The sequence below is a fragment of the Carlito syrichta genome, unplaced genomic scaffold (genome assembly GCF_000164805.1).
Source record: "Carlito syrichta isolate Samal-C Ts95f unplaced genomic scaffold, Tarsius_syrichta-2.0.1 Scaffold315561, whole genome shotgun sequence".
Lineage (NCBI taxonomy): Eukaryota > Metazoa > Chordata > Mammalia > Primates > Tarsiidae > Carlito > Carlito syrichta.
Window position 1 is genome coordinate 1,398,270 of NW_007259657.1, and position 20,337 is coordinate 1,418,606.

General features: G+C 41.7%; 1 protein-coding gene and 1 pseudogene across 2 annotated transcripts in view; one reads left to right on the top strand and one right to left on the bottom strand.

The window, feature by feature from the left end:
- Positions 1-20,337, bottom strand: part of HPS3 (HPS3, biogenesis of lysosomal organelles complex 2 subunit 1) — a 48,180-nt gene that overhangs the window by 17,434 nt on the left and 10,409 nt on the right. The window contains exons 2-9 of one of the 2 annotated variants that reach the window (XM_008072965.1): positions 17,851-18,342; positions 17,119-17,290; positions 16,931-17,016; positions 12,295-12,487; positions 8,051-8,132; positions 5,170-5,324; positions 2,830-2,938; positions 158-339 (exon numbers count right to left, since the gene is read on the bottom strand). In XM_008072965.1, the coding sequence (XP_008071156.1) occupies positions 158-339; positions 2,830-2,938; positions 5,170-5,324; positions 8,051-8,132; positions 12,295-12,487; positions 16,931-17,016; positions 17,119-17,290; positions 17,851-18,342 (1,471 nt within the window). The remainder of the gene's footprint in view (positions 1-157; positions 340-2,829; positions 2,939-5,169; positions 5,325-8,050; positions 8,133-12,294; positions 12,488-16,930; positions 17,017-17,118; positions 17,291-17,850; positions 18,343-20,337) is intronic. The other variant, XM_008072966.2, reaches the window with a different exon arrangement.
- On the top strand, positions 3,375-3,749 carry LOC110594484 (annotated as a pseudogene).

Consider the following 20,337-nt stretch of genomic DNA (forward strand, 5'->3'; position numbering starts at 1 on the left):
AAGTATTTTCATTACGTTCATGGGCAAACTGGGAACTCTAGAAACACTTTCATGTGATCCCTCATTTATCAGGTAACTACCAGAGATGGAAGAGCTGACAAGTGCCCCCCAAGTATAAGGTGGGTTCTGTAACAAGGTTCCAAGAGGTGTCACTAACCTGCTGTAACAGTCCCCGAGGTGCCCACAGCTTTCCTTAAATGCTTCCAAAAGCTCTGCTTTCTCTCCAGGTTCCAGTTGACTGGCATCCATCAGGGCAGCCCTCACCAACAGGTGCGCCTCACTAAGAAGGTGGATGCAGCTCTGGGTTCTGACTGTCTTATAGGTATTGCTATAGTCTACCTAAAACAAAACAGACAAATGCTAATGGTGCTGAAGACTCCCGAAAGTTCTCCAGTTTTTAAGAAGATCTGTATATGTTATTAATAAAGTTATTATTTGGACACATTAAACCGTAACAGTAAACGAATAAGGGGTTATTTGCCATTCTGAAAGGGCCTTGGCTGAAGTGCTTTTTCTCACCATCTATGAGCCAATTTAATACATATATGATCATAGACACTATCTTGTTAAACAGCTCTAATCATTACAGGAGGTCCCAGTAATATTCTAATACTAATAATACTGTTAGCCTAGCAAAAATTTGATCCATATTTGCTAAGACTAGAGAACATATTTCAAATAGTTAATTTTAAAAAAAGAGGCCAGATGCAGCGGTTCACGCCTGTAATCTCAGCACTTTGGGAGGTAGAGGCAGGAGAATTGCCTGGGTCCATGGATTCGAGACCAGCCTGGGCAAGTTGGCAAAACCTTGTCTCTACAGTAAATCAAAAAATTAGCCAGCCATGGTGGCATGTTCCTGTAGTTCCAGCTACTCTGGTGGCCGAGGCAGAAAGATTCCCTGAGCCCAACAGGTTGAGGCTGTGGTGGCTATGAGCCACCTGAACAATAAAGTGAGACTCCGACTCAAAAAAACCCTAAAAAACTCTGATTCACAAACTCTTTCTCAAATTCAGACTTAGTATCCCTCCTATAGTCACAATGGGTGAATTTAGGATTCTCCTACATTTATTTTCATTACTCATAGTAGGCTCACAAAAATTATCACTAGCTAATGACTCAGTCAATGTATTCAGACTCTAGTAGTCGAGTTATTTAAATGAAATCTAAGACTTTCAATCAAGCAAGACTAAAATGATTGGGCAGGCTGGGCATAGTGGCTCACACCTGTAATCCCAACATTTAAGGAGGCCAAGCCTAAAGGACTGCTTGAGCCCAGGAGTTCAAGACCAGCCTGGGCAACATAGTGAGACCTTGTCCCTACAAAAAAAAAAAAATTATCCAGGTGTGGCTGTATGTTCCGGTAGTCCTAGCTACCTGGGAGGCTAAGGCAGAAGGACTGCCTGAACCTAGGAAGTTGAGGCTGCAGTGAGCCATAATCATGCCACTGCACTCCAGCCTGGGCAACAGAGTAAGTCATTGACTGAAAAAAAAGAGGGGGGCAAAGCTGATACAATTATCAGCATCAAAATACCAGAGACAAAATAAGCAACACCTTGACCGTATCAAAACTAGTATCACTGGCCAAGCATGGTAGCTCACGCCTATAATCCCAGCACTTTGGGAGGACGAGGCAAGAGGACTGCCTGAGCCCAGAGGTTCAAGACCAGCCTGGACAACTTTGCGAGACCTCATCTCTACAATTAATCGAGAAAATTAGCCAGGTGTGGTGGCGCACACCTGTAGTTCCAGCTACTTGGAAGGCTGAGGCGGAAGGATTGCCTGAGCCCAGCAGGTCAAGGCTGCGGTGGTCATGAGTGTGCCACTCCAGCCTGGGTGACAAAGCGAGACTCTGACTCAAAAAAAAGAAAAAAAGAAAAAAGAAAGAAAGTGCAGAGTTCAAAAAAGAGAGAGAGAGAGAGAGAGAGGAGAGAGAGAGAGAGAGAGAAATAGAGTTAAAAAGGTGACTATGGGTGAATATATGTGGGGAATATGTAGAATATTCTCTTAAAAAAAGAGAGAGAGAGAGAGAGACAGGATCTCACTCTGTAGCCCACGCTGGAGTACAGTGGTGCTATTATAGCTCACTGCAGCCTCCAACTCCTGGGCTCAAGTGGTTCTCCTGTCTCAGCCTCCTGAGTAGCTGGTCTACAGGTACACACCACCACACCCTTCTAATGCTTTTATTTTTTGTAGAGACAGGGTCTCACTATGTTTCCCAAGCTGGTCTTGAACTCCTGGCCTCAAGCAATTCTCCCACCTCAGCCTCCCAAAATGCTGACAAGATTCTTATTATTGTAACTTTTTAGAAGTTTGAAATTGTTTTAAAATAAAGAGTTAAAATAATAGCAAGAGATGAGTAGGAAGCCATCACTCTTACAACAGGAATAAGGATGCCTACTCCAGGCCCCTCCCCACAGGACGATGCTGCAATTGCTATAGTGTCTGGGACAATCTGCTAATATTTCAAAGACGAGTGAGACAGGGATAAACGATCTAAGGTTTCTTTTATCTCCATTTCATGGTTCTCTTTGCTAGCGTTCAAAGTCAAGGTCAAAGACTACTTCTGTTTAGACTGGCTAGCTGATCCTCTCAGGAGGGTGGGTAAGAACAAGAGGGTCTTATTCTAGTGAAGGGAATTTCTACTGGTTCCTCAAATGTCAGAAGCTGTAAAAATGAAGAGCTGGAGAAAGATACACACTCTGCTATCAGATGAAGTCTGGAATCTAGCTGGCTATGGCATCCTGACTGTATGATAATTAGAATCAGTTTCTGATCACCAATTTCACTCCAAGTATCTACAAATAAGAATCAGAAGTTTAAAAAGAGTACCATCTCTTTGTATAGCTGCACTGGCGAGATCGTATTCACAATGTACAAATTCCACCCAGCCTCAGCTACAGGAGGTATTTTGATCTTAATACTGGTATCTTTTCTAGAACTAAAAGCAAAACAAAGGACAAGAATTTTTAAAGATAAGACATATTAATAAATGATAAGCTTTAAATGGTAAATATTGGATATCATAAAATAACTCTAAAATCGTTGTCACTGAATATTTTCTTCACTGATTAGCTATACAGTCTATTTTTATGAAATATGAGTTGAAAATACTACATCGGCCTACTGCATTTAATATCCCATAACTACCATGTATTGATAAACCAGTTGCTTCCAATTCATTCCACAGGTATTCTCAAATAAGCAATAAGTTCAAAGAACAGGCAAGACTCATTCAAAGGGAAAGAGCATTGGGTATGAAAGTCCCTGTGCCCAGGATCTCTCCTGCATTTGGCCTTCAAGAGTCCAGCATGGCTCTTTCCGCCATCTTGGAGGCCATGGAGGCCTGCTGGGAATAGGACTTCTAAGAGGTAAATATGTCTGGAAGGCTGTGATCCAAAGCCATTTTTGCTGGCTATAAGCAAGGTCTCTGGAACCAAAGGGAGCACATAGCTCTTCTCAAAATTGAAGGTGTTTATGCCCGAGATGAAACTGAATTCTACTTGGGCAAGAGATGTGCTTATGTATACAAACCAAAGCACAACACAGTGACTCCTGGCAGCAAACCAAACAAAACCGGAATAATCTGGGGAAAGGTAACTCGGGCCCATGGAAACAGTGGCATGGCTTGTGCCAAATTCCGAAGCAACCTTCCTGCTAAGGCCATTGGACACAGAATCCATATAATGCTGTACCCCTCAAGGATTTAAACTAATGGAAAGTAAATAAATAAAAGTGGAATTGTGTTCTTGGGAAAAATAAAAACAGGAGTCCAGCATGCCCCATGCCACAAATCTAAGCAGAAGCAACATGGAAAACACCTATGGCTACTGCTGGGTAGATGCAGAGGACATATAACACTGTAAGTCTACTTAAAGCATTTGCCCATCTTTTGCTTTCACTATGTGATGCATTTTCTTTAGTATACAATCTTTTAAAATGTTTGATCAAATGGATTTTTCAAATAAATTAAAATCTAAATTACAATCATTTCTTAAAATACTATATTTTTAGAATGCCAAATGTGCAAGACTACAAACTGCTTCTCCTCTCGTCAGAAAGCTCCTGGGATCAGTCACAGTCTCAAGCCACTCTGTGTATACTTCAAGTGACCAGGTACCCAAGTCAACCTCTGATTCCTGTTGGTAGAACAAAGCACAGGCACAAACAATTTGAAAAAGTAAAAACTGTTGTTAAAACTAACCTATGTTAGGCCGGGTGCAATGACTCACGCCTGTAATCCCAGCTCTTGGGAGGTGGAGGCAAGCAGATTGCCTGAGCCCAGGGGTTTAAGACTAGTCTGAGCAACATGGCGAGACCTCATCTCAACAATAAATTAAAAAATTAGCTGGGCGTGGTGGTGCATGCCTGTGATTCCAGTCACTTGAGAGGCTGAGGCAGAAGAATGGCTTGAGCCCAGCAGTCGAGGCTGCGGTGAGTGTGCCATTACACTCCAGTCTGGGTGACTGAGTGAGACTCCCACTCAAATAAATAAATAAATAACCTATGTTGGACTTGAAATATACACATAGATTTTCTTCTTGATTAAATGTATTAGCTTGCATTCTCTACCACTAAGTTCACAGTATAAAAAACATCAAATAGAAACATTACCAGCCTGGAATTAGGCATTCTATTCTAAATAATGGGAAAGCAGAAAACCTAAGAGTTAATGAGAGAGTAACATAATCAAAATGCAATTTTATTTTAAGGTAGATCAGCGCTTATCTACAGATCATTAAGGTAAGAAATGCATTATTAATTTCTTTTTCAATACCAGAAAATAATTTTTGGGTAAAAATTTAACTACTGAAAGGTCAAAGCAGAAAGATTATAAAAGTCTTATGTTTGAATTAGCATTAAAGTCTCTGTCTTTCCCATCAATTTCACAGAAAAGCACATCCTTTACCTTATCTAAAATATTACTAATTTTTACTGAAACTACTTTATAACTAATTTTCTGCTAAAAGTTCCCAGGTCAATTACAAAGGACATTATAGAGATTGTTAGAACTTTCTTTTCTTTCTCTGGAAAAACAACACCATAGAAAAGTCACCTGGTTATTCTAAGTCTTGATTTTTAAAAAGATAATCTAAGACACACACAAAATATACCAGTTACAATTAATTCCAGAAACTTTGGCAGGAATGCCTGGGGGTGGGGGGTGCTTACAGAAGCTTCTTGGGTGACTCTCTTCTCTCTGGAATGACCTCAGGGTCTGCCTTGGTCAAAAGTATGATGTGGTTTTTAAAGTGACAGATGGCTTTCAAGCCTATGAAAAGCTGTATCCTTAAAGCACAGACATCCATACTGACAGGTGGGCAAGTCTAGGAAAGGAAAAAACACAAATTTAACCAAGGAATGAAGGTCCATGAACTTTAATCTTCAAAAACCAGTCTATCTACCTGATAAAATCTCTTCTGTTGTTGCCACCCTCCCCCCCAAAACCAACCCAAATTCCTACCCTTAACAGAGTGAAATTATCTAAGCCTATGTAATCAAACACCTATTCTATAGCCACTACTACTCAGTCAACAAACTTAGTACCTATGAACTGAATAAATGTAGAAAGAGGACTCCATGGCAGCAGGAAATCCTGTTTGTGCCCTACAGAGTGTCTCCACAGACTGCCAAGGACAGCAGGTTGACAACCTGCCCCCCCAGGGAAACCCCCACTAACAGTGGGCTGGCTTGGGTTATGCCTGAATGGGGTTTCTAGGCAAAATGAGACACTATAAAAGGATATTCTGCTACACAGAGAATACATCAAATGGCTTTTTGTGCATGAGTATATGGGATGGCCCCTGACTATTAGCCCCTTGCAGTGCCCGAATGGCTGACAGGCTGGGGCACATTAGGTAAACTGATGGAGCCAGGCTTCTGCTCCTGTAAGGAACCATTAATCAAAGTAGTATGGATAAGAAAGACAACGGATGAGCTCCTTCTGGGAGCTCATAAAATGATGCTGCCAGACCCCTGCCCTTTCATCCATGCATAGTGTTTTGCATCTGCGGTCATCTTCCTTGTTACGTCCATCTCTATTTTCATTTCTAAGATTAATTAAGGTGGCTTGGCTAGCACTGAGGAGCCAGAGTCTCAGAGAAAAGAGAGACAAAGACAGCACTCGGACTCTAAAGTTGTGAAAGCTTTTTCAGACACCACAGCTCCAAAGCCTGAGACAGCAGGTGCATTAAATGTGCACTGGCTCAGGAGGTATCTAGGACTTCAGAACTGGTGGACTTACGAGGGGACATGAGGTGTGATCATCACTGCCCTCCCTGCTCCTACCACCAGCAGTCTCAAGGGCAACAGCTCCCTACCAGTAGCCACCTCTCCTCATCCTTCCATTTTTATCTTCCTTGTGCCCTCCTCTGGCTTTATGAGACTTTGAGAAGACAAGGAATTATATAATTTTTTCAAATGTAGATTGATCCTATTTTAGTCTACTATGTACCCCAAACTGTATCATCACCCCTATGTAATCCCATGTCTTTCTGAAGTTTCAAAAGGCAAGGTGGGGGTGAAAAGGGACAAAGAACAGAAGTTTTTTCTGTTTTGCTTTCATCTGTTACCTTTCCCATTTTTATAAGCAAAATAACCCTGATCTTTAAAATTATCTCTTAAAAAGCCTATATGTGTATCTTATAGACACAAAGGAGAGGAAATCTATGATTCTGGTTTCCCAAGAGGCTGAAGGCAGGCAGTAAGCCTGGTCAGCAACAGAAAACTACAGGCAGGCCATGGGGGGGGGGAGTCACTGGGGACTCAGAGACCATGCTTTCCATAAAACACGATCACATAACACAATCTGGGCAACAGTGACCATGGGAGAGCACCTCGGTCACATGAGGTCCTATACAGGGACTGGCTTGCTAACTTAACCATCATTACTGAAGGCTTACTTTTCCAGGAAAAGGTATTCCAGGTTCTAAGCAGCCATAAAGCAACTTTTGAAATACAGGGCATCATTATTTGGGGGCTGCTTGCAGCATGCATATTCATAAAAAATACCCATTCAAATAGCTTCTACTTCAGAAGTAAAATAGCATAGATAAATATTATACAATGATCAGTATATTTCTGAGAACAGAATTCATGATCAGGAAATATAAAACTTCATCATAAAAATACCTACATTTATTTTGTGGTCAAGAGCTTTTCAGAGACTAAGCACATTACTTCTCAAAAATGATCAAAATCTCATTTTTGCTACAACCTGTTGGTCGGTTGTAAAATGACAAGATAATTACAGGCATATCTGATAATAGTATAAATCAATCATTTGAATGCATTTTATTCAAGAATGCTCTTAAGTACATTGATTTCTGTACTGTTTTGTTACTAGCTCTGTATAATTGTCACCAATATTTCCATTAAAAAATAAAACATATACTATGTTTCATATACTATATTTATTTTATATACTATATAGTATACTACAGTCATGAACTGCTCTCTAAGTTTACACTACATATATTCTTTACCAATCTTTAAAAACTGTGTACTATGCTGGGTGCAGTGGCTCACGCCTATAATCTCAGCACTTTGGGAGGCCGAGGTGAGAAGACTGCCTGAGCTCATGGGTTCGAGACCAGCCCGGACAACTTGGCAAGACCTCATCTCTACAATAAATTAAAAAAAAAAAAAATTATCCAGGCATGGCGGCACATGCCTGTAGTTCCAACTACTTGGAAGGCTGAGGCAGAAGGATCACCTGAGCCCAGCAGGTGGAGGATGCGGTGGCTGTGAGTGTGCCACTGCCCTCCAGCCTGGGCAACAGAGTGAGACTCCAACTTAAACAAACAAACAAATAAACAAAACTATGCACTAAACCAATTCTGAGTAAATGTTTTCAAAGCAATCTTAAAAACTGTCAGCTAAACCATGAGTAACAAAATGCTTGCTATTTTACACCCAAGAGCTCTAACTCAATACGTAAGACAACCTTAAGACCTTTAGTCTTTGCCAAGCTTAGGCCTGAGAGCAAATGGGCAAGCTTTGTGTGTTCCTTTCTGACCTTGGGGTTTTACTGTCTTTACATTCCAGTCCTCACCTTCAGTGTGGTGTCCATGTACAGGTCCTCCTCACGAGCCACCGCTGCACTGCACCGCACCGTGAAACACTGCAGGTTGTTACTGAGGAGGAGGAGGGAAGCCACTGAGCAAAGTGAGGCCAAGAACCAATATGCCCACAGTAGAGGGTTTCACAGGCAAACACAGCAATGGCAAGGATGGGAGAAGACTCACATATTTGTCAAATGCTGTCAAGTTAAACCACTTCTCAATAAGGAAAGTGCCTCAGAATCCCAATAGTGTGTTTTAAAAATGTATAACTGGTCTCCACCTCACCGCTACTAATTCAGAATATCGAGGGACTGATTTTAGACATATGCATTTCTAAAAAGCTCCAAGTATGGTTCTGATTGAGACCCCTAATTGAGACCTATGGATCTGGGTCAATGTCTTCATTTTACAGACAAAATGATGCCCCCAGTTTCTGTCCAAGGGATGGATGGGTAACTATCAAAGCCAAGATTAAAATCGATTTCCCGACTGTTGTTCTACTCTACCCACCACAGGATGAAATTCATCTTAGATTATGCTGGGGAACACACTTAGGCAAACACACATCCAAGGGAAGGAAACTTCAGAATTATCTACTCTAGCAGCTTGTTTTAAAGATTTGAGTATGCCCGAGCTCGGTGGCTCAGCCTGTAATCCCAGCGCTTTGGGAAGCTGAGGTGAGTGGATTGCCTGAGCCCGCGGGTTTGAGACCCGCCTGGGCAACTTGGCGAGACCTCATCTCTACAATAAATCAAAAAATCGCCCGGGCGTGGTAGCACATGCCTGTAATTCCAGCTACTTGGAAGGCTGAGGTGGAAGGATCGCTGGAGCCCAGCAGGGTGAGGCTGCGGTGGCCGGGAGCATGCCACCGCACTCCAGTCTGGGCGACGGAGTGAGGCTCCAACTAAAAAAAACCCCCAAAAAACAAAACAATAAAAATAAAGATTTGAGTATGGATGGTTCATGACTAGTCCAAACCCTCTCTGGAGAGTAAAGTCAATCAGATCTTTCTCAGCTGGGTGTAGTAGCTCATGCTTATAATCCTGGTAATTTGGGAGACTGAGGCAAGAGGATCACTTGAGCAGTTTTTTGGGTTTTTTTTTTTGAGTTGGAGTCTCACTCTGTCACCCAGGCTATAGTGCAGTGGCACACTGCTCATGGCCACCACAGCCTCAACCTGCTGGGTTCAGGCAATCCTTCTACCTCAGCCATCCAAGTAGCTGGAACTACAGGCATATGCCACCGTGCCCAGCTAAATTTTTTTTTTTAATTGTAGAGATGAGGTCTCACCAAAATGCCCAGACTGGTCTCGAACCTGTGGGCTCAAGCAATCCTCTCACCTCAGCCTCCCAAAGTCCTGGGATTATAGGCATCAGTCACTGCACCTAGCAGAGCAAGAGTTTGAGGCCAGCCACAGCAACACAGGGAGACCTTGTCTCTCCAACAAACAAACAAACAAACAAACAAATAAATAAATAAGCTGGGCATGGTGGTGTGCCCCTGTAGTCCCAGCTACTTGGAAGGTTGAGGAAGGAGGATCCCTTGAGACCAGGAGCTGGAGGCTACAGTGGCTATGATTGTACCACTGCACTCCAGCCCAGTTGACAAGAGTAAGACTCTGCCTCAGGCGAAAAAAAAATCTTTTTCTCTCCCCTCTTGCTTACTAAGCAAAACTTTCACCAGAGTTTTGTTCTTCAACAACTTTTCCACATGCTCGCTACTTCGATAATCAGCTCTTTTTTGAGGGTAATAAAACTTCTAAGCTTTCATCTCTACCCTAATCTACAAGTCTGTGTCCAAAAGCCTACTTAGTACATTCCCTCTTGTTAGTCCATAAGCATCTCAAATGCAAATGTCTAAACCAAACCTCACTTTTAGCCCCTATCACACCAGTCCCCATTCTTCCATAAATACAGACTCAAAATGCTGGTGGGGTGTTACATGCTCCCTCCAACCTCATTACCCCATCAGACACCAAGTCTTGTAACTCCTGCAGAAGTCTCTCCCATCCACTCTCCTTTCTCCTTTTGCTACTGTTATCTAGCCCAAATACAGCACCTTAATATCCTTGCCTGATCCACTCCAGTAGTTTCTCTATGTTCAATCCACCTTCCGCAACAGCGACCATTAATTTTCCTAAAGCAATGCTTTGATCACATCACTTTTTCTGGTCAAAACCTTAAACAATTTTAGTTTAATTTCCAAAGCCCTGAGCTACCTCTCAAGCATTATTCTCACCACTTCTCTACTTTTCAGCTTCTTCATATTTAACAAACATCACTACACAATGCTTTGGAAATTGAAACAACAAGCTACCTCCACACTGTTCACTTAAGAGACACAGTCCCATCAGCAGTGTTTCTCCTTATATCAGAAGTCAGGAACAGAGGGGAGCACAACCAGAAAGAGTGGGTATCAGAATCTACAGATGGGTTCTGTGCAGACTGAAATATACTCCAGCACTAGCTGGTCAGTCTGATAGCATTCAGTTGGGGAAAGAAAAATATCACTGTCCTGTGTAATTCATTATTGGATCTTCCTGAAAAACTGGATACAGTCATTGTTTATAGTCTTCTCTCTATATACAGTGCCCACCTCTTCCAATCTCCATCCATCTAGCTAGCTGCAAGCCTCAAACACAGTCACCTGTCTACAACTTCCTCACATGACTCAACCAGAAGTGATTTCTCTCCACCCAGTGTCTATGACACTTTCATGAAAGCTCTGCCCTTGTGTGTGTATCTAGCATTCTTTTATATTGTTGCTTTAGAAAACAGTTGGTGTGCCTTATTCACAGTTGCGTGCTCAGAGGGCACAAGGCAGTCACTTGAATATCATCTAAGCTCAAGAAACAGGAAACAGAACCAAAAGCATCACTTACTGCTGAGATAAAAGGAAATGAAATAAAACTCCTGCTTAGAAATCAGGCTTACATGCCAGCATACTAGGGTAAGGCGACTCAGAAGACAGCTGCCACTAATCAGCACATGACTTTGGCCACCTCTCTGTGACTATTTCCCCATCTGTACTAATCAGGGAATAGAATCAGATCATCTCTCTGGTCCCCTCACAGTTCTAAACCATTATGAAGTAACTCAGTTCATACTGAAAAAACATAGTAGCGGCGAGAAAATGACTTAGGACATAGAAAAAGAAATTTTTATACCCGGACGTGGTAGCGTGTGCCTGTAATTCCAGCTACCTGGAAGGCTGAGGCGGAAGGATCGCCAGAGCCCAGCAGGTTGAGGCTGCGGTGGCCGGGAGCATGCCACTGCACTCCAGTCTGGGTGACAGAGTGAGACTCCAACTCCAAAAAAAAAAAAGAAAAAAATTTTTTTTTGAGTTGAGGTCTCTGTCACCCACGCTGAAATGTAGTGGCACCATCACAGCTCACTGCAGCCTGGATTCAGGTAATCTTTCTGGGCTCAGGTAATCTTTCTGCCTCAGCTGACTTTTTAAAATCTTTTCTGGTTGTGGAGATGAGGTCTCACTATGTTGCCTAGGCTGGTCTCAAACTCCTGGGTCCAAGCAAGCCTCTCACCTCAGTATCCCAAAGGGCTGAGATTACAGATATGAGCCACTGCAACTGGCCCAAAAAAAGAAATTTAAAGAGATTCTCTGACTGGGCCCACTGACTTTCCATTAGAATTTCCTATGAAAACCTTTCTAGCCAGGCATAGTGGCTCACGTCTGTAATCCCAGCACTTCGGAAGGCAGAGGCAAGAGGATTACCTGAGTCTAGGGGGGTTCGAGACCAACCGGGGAAACTTGGTGAGACCTCGTCTCTACAATGCATCAAAAAATTAACCAGGTGTGGTGGCACGCACCTATAGTTCCAGCTACTTGGGAGACTGAGGCAGAAGGATCACCTGAACCCAGCAAGTCGAGGCTACAGTGGCCGTGGGCATACCACTGCACTCCAGCCTGGGCAACACAGTAAGACTTTGACTCAAAAAAAAAGAAAACCTTCCTTTTTGAAAAAACTTACACTTTCTTACAAGGATCCCCATCCAGTCTAATGAAACAAAACAAAGATATAACCAGAGTCTAAATCTTTGACATTGATAAGGTAGGTATAGGCCACCAAAGACAGACTTAAAAAGGCAGATATAACTCATGCATATAATCCTCCTCACTAGTTCACACAATTCTCAGTTAAAGATTTAGGCAGCATCTCAAAAATGTACAGAAAAACAAACGACTCAAAGGCCAGCAAGTGCCACTGTAACAGTACCTTGTAATGACATGCAAAAATTGTGGTGTGAGCACCGCCTGCTGAGACTTCTCGGGATACTGGTAGACTGACATCAACTCAACAGATTTGACAACCATGTAGAGATAGCCCACATGAGGCAGGGAGAAAAAACAAAAGAGACTCAGCAACTCTTTTTCCTGGGACAGTTTATTTTCATCAGTAGTAAGAGAACCTGCATCCAAAAAATCAAAGAAACAAATACCATGCAACTAGTTAATAGAGGGAAGAAATCGATATCTTGCAAACTGTACCAGTGAGTAACCAAAGAACTGCTAAGGGGAAGCTGTTCTTCATAGAAGAATGCTGGTAAAATACAAAAAAAGGAGCATTATAATTAGAACATCATCGTTTTGCAACTTGTAGTAAATTAACACATCTATGTAATGATCATCAATGGTTATCAGCATCACAAAAAGAGCTCACCAGATACCACAAGCCTTCCAGCAGAGCTCAAAACCACTTATGTTCCAAAAAAGTCATCATCTCATCATATGATCAAGCCTGATCTAGACCAGCACTGTCAACAGAAATGTAATTTGAGCCACATCTGTAATTTAAAGTTCTCTAGTAATCATATTTTAAAAATGAAAAAGAAGCCTGGCACAGTGGCTCATGCCTGTAATCCCAGCACTTGCCGAGGCGGGAAGACTGCTTGAACCCAGGAGTTCAAGAACAGCTTGGGCAACATAGAAAGACCTGGTCTCTACAAAAAAAAAAAAAAAATGAGCCAAGCATGGTGGTGCATGCCTGTAGTCCCAGCTACTCAGGAGGCTGAGACAGAAGGATCACCTGAGCCCAAGAGATCAAGGTTGCAGTGAGCCATGATTATACCACTGCACTCCAGCATGGGAAAAGGAGTAAGATCCTAGTTTTTTTTTTTTAAAAGGGAGACATTTTAAATATGTGTATTAACCCAACATATAAATAAATGAGATTTTATATATCTTTTGTACTAAGTCTTCAAAATCTAGCACAATTTTATAGTTCTGGCATATCTCAGTTTAGACTAGTCATATTTTAAATGTTCAATAGCAACATGTGGCTAACATGCACCATACAGGCCAGCATAAATTTAGGCCAACTACCAACTCACATGGAAATACAGTGGATACAGACACATGATAAATGACACTGTAAGGATTCAGTTAGCAAAATTCAGATTGTGGGAAGTTTTGCATTAAAGAGTCTAACTTTTTGCTAAATAAACTGCAAAGAAAAAAGAGAAGAGCCTATATATTAAAAGAGACTTGGCCAGGCTTGGTGGCTCAGCCTGTAATCCCGGCACTTTGAGAGGTCGAGACGAGTAGATTGCCTCTGCCTTTGGGTTCAAGACCAGCCCAGGAAAATTGGCGAGACCTTGTCTCTACAATTTTTTAAAAAAATTAGCCAGATGTGGTAGTTCCAGCTACTTGGAAGGCTGAGGCAGAAGGATCGCTAGAGCCCAGCAGATCGACGTTGGGGTGGCCGTATGTCACTGTTCTCTAGCCTAGGCGACAGAGTGAGACTCCAACTTAAAAAAAAAAAACAAAGAGAGAGCCTTACAAGACATAGCCACCAACTGCAATATATGAGCCTTATTTGGAATCTGACTCAAACATATGAACTGTACAAAAAAAATTTTTAGTCAACCAGGCAAATGTGAACACTGGATATTTGATGATATCAAAGAATGTTTTTAAAAATGTGAAATAGTATTTTGTGGCCAAGCATAATGGCTCATACCTATAATCCCAGCATTCTGAGAGGTCAAGGTGGGGGGACTGCTTGAGCCCAGAAGTGTGAGACCAGCCTGGGCAACATAGCAAGACTTCACTCTCTACAGAAAAAGAAAAAGAAAAATTAGCCAGATGTGGTGGCAGGTACCTGTAGTCTCCAGCTACAGAGGAAGCTAAGGCAGAAGAATCACCTGAGCCCATGGTGTCAAGGCTGCATAGAGCTGTGACCATGCCACTACATTCCAGCCTGGACAACAGAGTAAGACCCCAACTCAAAAAAAAAAGTGAAATACTATTTTGGGTTTATTTAAGTAAAACAATTCCTTTTGGTTGGGCACAGTAGTTCACGCCTATACTCCCAGCACTTTGGGAGGCTGAGGTGAGAGGACTGCCTGAGCCCACGGGTTTGAGACCAGCCTGTGTAATTTGGCGTGACCTCATCTCTACAATAAACCAAAAAAATTAGCCAAGTTTGGTGTTATGTGCCTGTAGTTCCAACTACTTAGAAGACTGAGGCAGGAGGATCGTCTGAGCCCAGCAGGTCAAGGCTGAAGTGGCCAGTAGTGTGCCACTATACTCCAGCCTGGGTGACACAGTGAGAATCCAAGTCAAAAAAAAGAATCCTTTTCTTTTAGAGACATATGGTGAAATATCTACATACGAAATGGTCTTAACTCTGGACTTTGCATCAAAATAACTTTATATGGAACAGGGGATGGATATGAAACAGCACCACTGAAGTTGTGTGATGGGTACATGAGGGTTCATTGTACTGTTTTCTACCTATGTGTGCTTGAAATTTTTCATAACTGAAGTTTTTCAAAAAGTACTCCTCTGATTGACAACCTTCAAGGACACTCATTAATATCAATTCTGCTCTCTCCATGTTTGGCTCAAAGTCAGTTTTTTCTCCTTTTCTTTACACATTGGTGTTCTAGCCAAGCAGAAATGCTCATTAAACTCTAAACACTCGTGGTAATTTAACACCTTGCACATGCTAGACCCCTTCGGTAACATCTTACCAAAATCTTTATCTTCTAAAACTTCTATTCACCCATGAGGAACCAAATCAGATACAGACCATCCGATCACTCATTTGTCTACTCAGTAAATATTCATCAGATGCCTACTAAGTGCTGCTGTTCCGGGTTCTAGAGATGTAACAGTGCACAAGACAAAGTCCCTGCCATCATTCTAGAGCTTCATTCTAGCGATGGGAATTGGGATGGAGGATACACAAAAAATCCACAGTGTGTGAAGAAGGGATATTTTATTTTATTTATTTATTTATTTTTTGAGTTGGAGTCTCACTCTGTTACCCAGACTGGAGTGCAGTGGACGCTTCCAACCACCGCAGCCTCGACCTCCTGGGCTCTGGCGATCCTTCTGCCTCAGCCTTCCAAGTAGCTGGAATTACAGGTGCGCGCTACCACGCCCAGCTAATTTTTTTCTTTATTGTAGAGATGAGGTCTCGCCAAGTTGCCCAAGTGGGTCTCAAACCCACGGGCTCAGGCAATCTACTGAGCCATCGAGCCTGGCTAGAAGGGATATTTTAAATTGAGAGGTCAGAGAAGTCCTCTATGGTGAGGTTATGTTTCAGCTATGAGCTGAATGACTTGACTGCACCAGTGGCACCAGATCTGAGAGAAGCACACTCAGCTCAGGAACAGCAAGTAACAGGTCTTAGACAAGGGTGTGCTTGGTGGTTATGAGGAAAGAAAGGCCATTGTGACAGAGAACGGTAAGCAGGGTGAGAGTGGGACAAGATGAGTTCAGAGTTAGGGTCATGAAAGCCATCAAATGGATCTGGATTTTTATTACAAGATCTATGGGAAGCTAACTGGATTGTTAGCTGACCCTCTTGCATGGCTCTTGGCTCTGTCTGACACCACCTCGCCACTTGCTCCACTCTTACATCTTGCTTCTCTGGGTTCCTCAACTGTGATTCTCCATCCACCAGAGCCTTTGCTGCTTCCTCTGCTGGACAGGCTCCCTTCCCCCCCAACATCAATCCAAACTCCGAGTCAGTCCAACAAACCCTTCAGATTCTCTTCCTCAGGAAGCCTTCCCTGACCTCATCTTTGTTACAGGCTCTCACAGTGTGGTTCCTTTCCCACAAAGCACTCATTTCAGGGTGTAACTGTGATTTTGTTATTATCTGATTAATGTCCGCCTTCCCTGTCAGACAATTAGCTCCATAAGTACTTTGCTCATTGCTGGTTCTCTAGTATTCAGTACAATGTTTAACATAGTTGGTACTCAATAAACATTTACTGAAAGAAAGAAAAATGAAAGTTAAAAAGGCATTTAATCTGAATAATCTTACATCTTTCTCTAAACAACACTGAATGATGTTAAACAGGTCAGAACTCAGTGCAGAGCCTACTGGTGATTCAATCTTGGTGCCCATTAGACTCCTGGGAAACTTTTAAAAATAATGACCAGGCCCCATACTGACCAATTAAGTCAGAATCTCTCACATGTGGAGCCTGCACATCAATGTTGTTTCAAGTATTCAGGCATGTCCAAAGTGCAGCAGGGTTGAAAACCCTATTCTAAATTATTTTCCATTCAGTCTACATTTTCTCATCTAGCTCACAAGGCCGTCCTGAGAAGTTTTGCCAAATACCTAGCTAGAACCCAGATATACCGCAGCTCCATCAGGGGTCTGTTTTCCCTTTTTGGGCCTAGAGACTATTTCAAAAAGGGAAATGGGTTCAGCCTGTCACTTCTGTCCATGGCTTCCCCTATCAGACACAACTTCCCTTTCAGGTACTTCCAGGTATTTGCTAAGGACGCTGTCTAGGGTCATAGAGAAACTTATTACCCACGTCGACTTCTCCCAGCCCAGAGCCTTTTCACCTCGTTGTACTGCTGCACTCTCACATTGTTATACTTACCCATCTGGAAAATGGGTAGCAACTGAAGGGAATGCAACTTGATGTCATCAGGCAAGATATAGGATGAAATATCAGGAGCAAAACGTCTGTGGGTTTAAAAAGATGGAGGGAGGGAGAAATCTAGTTTCCATGTACTTTACACAGGTACATATAAATTAAATGCTGGAAAACACAAAACTCTATAATACCTATAGAGCAGGTGCCGAAAGTGGAAATATTTTATTTTTTCATCAGTTAATCCTGTGGATTCCAGTGTAACAGATAACCCAGATTGCTCACTTTTTTCACCAAGAAGTTCCATGGGCTTTTGGCAGATAACAAAATCATCTGACTCAAGCTGGGAAATCTCATTACTGATGCCTTAAAAAATAAAATGTAAGAGTTTAACGACTTCAAGTACTACTACTTGCCTGAATGAAAATTAGATTTCACAATATCCTCACACCAATTAAACAAACATGTAGTGATTTTATTTACTTATAAACATATATTTCATAGACTTACAAGGCACTATGGTTTTGAAAAGTCTTAGCACTTGCTCATTTACTCCCCACAACAACTAATAGAGTACAACAGGATAAGTATTTATCATTCCACTTTACATGAGAGGAAACTGGAAATCAGAGGTAGCGTTACTAACCCAAGGTTATCCAACTAGTAAGTAGGAGGACTAAGTCTAGAAAGCCCTCACCTAGCAGTGGCTGTTCCATTACTTCTGTTGACAAATCTGTGTAGAAATATATTTACATGTTACAAAGTAATATACAAACAGCCAGATCAGAAGCTCAAATCCCATGCAATAAGCATAAAGAAACCTATAAATAATGTGACTTGGCACCATGTATACTAGAGCTCTTCAGTGACTGCCTTCTGGTTTTCTCTATGCCTAAACAAGAAAACAAGTTACATTCATTATTTACCTTCTGTCTGTTTCATTGAACTATTGGTCTTACGTGGATGGTGGTTAATTCTCTCTCCATTTTTAGGGTTTGACTCCAGTTTTAGGATTAAGACTTCTAAGTCTGACATGACAGCGACATATCCCACACAAAAAGAAATTTCAACAGGAATGATACTATCTATGTGTATAATTAAAGAACGTTCAAAGTCCAATACTGAGAATTCCTTGTTAATGATCTGATACTTCAGACTAAATAAGACCAACTTATTTGTGCAGCCAACAAGAAGGTCTCCTTTCACAGGGCAACAGGAAATGCACAAGGCAGTCTCTGAAAGTGGCATTTCAACAATAGACATCTGGTCCCTGAAGGCTTCGCTGAAGGGTGCCTCCAGGTTATGGCCGACCATGCGGATGCACACACGAGAGTTTTCAGTCCTTTTGCTTCTCCAGTTCACATAGGCACGCAGAAATGTAGCTTTGTTTTTCTCTTCAATTGCTACCAAATAGTCTCCTGTAAAAAAAAGAGTATACTGAGCTTTTGTATTAATAATTAGAAACACAACCACTTACCTTGCTGCCATGATATGGAACCACTAATGAGCTCTAAAACAAATGGTTGAATTAAAGACTGAACAGAACCAACCCTAAGTAATGAAATCCTAGGTATTTATAACTGACATTAGGCATTGAGGTTCAGAAACAATCTCTTCCCATTTTAATGTCTTAAGATAACCTATTAATTAATCATATAACATATAGAATGTTACATTTTATTCCTTATGTTAGCTCTAAGTGTTTACTGTAACTCTAAACCTACAGCTACAACAAAGCTGTACCAACACAAAGAGTTCAGCAGTATCCATGTGACAGTAAAATTAGGTATAACTTAAGGGACTTTGAAGTTAGTAGAACCTGCACTTCAACCTCTCTCCTTCCCACAAAAGTCATACCTCTGAGAAATAGGATAAGGCTGGAAATAATAAATAAAATATAAACCCAAGTTAATTTTATCTTAATTGTTGACTGTTATGAGTTTTCTTTAACTTATAAAAGTAACAGATTGTGAAAAGTCAAAATGGTGAAGAGATGCAAAATGAAAAGCATAAAGAAAAGCTCTCCTCTACCTCCGTGAGGACCCAATGTTAACACACAGCCTGGTGTATGCCTGTCAACATCTCTCTCTCATATAAGCATAGATCACAGAGTAGTATTTTGTCTTCCTCTTTTCTTTAACCAAATTGGAATCACATTAAATATATTTAATAATGTGTCACTTTTATCTTTTTTTTTTTTTTTTGAATTGGAGTCGTCTGGGCTGGAGTGCAGTGGCACACTCATGGCCACCCCAGTGTTGATCTGTGGGCTCTAGTGATCCTTCTGCCTCAGCCTTCCAAGTAGCCGGAACTACAGGCACATGCCACCATGCCTGGCTAATTTTTTTTTTTAATTGTAGAAACAAAGTCTCACCAAGTTGCCTGGGCTGGTCTTGGACCCACAGGCTCAGGCAATCGACTCACCTCGGTCTCCCAAAGTACTGGGATTACAGACTGAGCCACCGAGCCTGGCTGGCATTTGTCTTAATGGTACAGATTCCCAAAAGTGAGAATGTTGGACTAAAGGGCAGGCACATTTTAAATTTTACTGTATATTGCCAAGGTACTATCATAATTTAATAATTGAGATTCACACTGCCAGTAAAGCACTGGAATATGCCTGTTTCCCCATATCCTCACCAGCACTGACTATATGCTGTTATAATGTGCATTTCCCAGAACACTTATAAAGCTGGCCATCTTTTTCCATGCTGATCAGCCATCTATAGTTTCTCTTCTGCACGTTGTCCATTTTTTATTAAGTTGTTGATGTATCTTACTTCTCAAGGATTTGTAGCTCTCTGGTAAAAGGGACATTAACCCTTCGTCACATATAAATAGTGAATAGTTTCTGGTAGTCTACTGTTTGATTTTGACTTGCTTATGGCATCTTTTGCCACACAATTTTTATACAGCCAGATATGTATCTTTTCCTCTCTGGCCTCTGAGTTTCCTCCCTTGCAAAATCAGTCTTCCGTGTCCTCCAAAATACATAAATATATGCCAATATTATCTTCTATATTAGTGGAGGTTTTAAAATTTTCTATTTTTATATCTTTAGAATTTTGTGGGTAAGTGGGTAAGTAGGGAGAAGAACTTCAGTTCTTCCAAATATGGAACCTATTAAGTAACCAGCCCTTTTCCGATGAATTAAAACTGAAGCACTGCTGTTATACTGACTTCCCATACACATCTGAGGCAAGCAAGTAGGTTACAGCCTCTTTCTGCAGACATTCACTGAGCTGACCAGCCTCTCTCTTCCTCCTTCAAAATGATCTGACCTCCAAGAGGGGGCAAGCTTTCTCTTGATCAGGGTTCTTTTGATGCCACAGAAAATAGAGGCTGAACCTGTTCTCTGCCTGGAGGTCTTTTTTTTTTTTTGAGTTGGAGTCTCACAGTCGCCCAGACTGGAG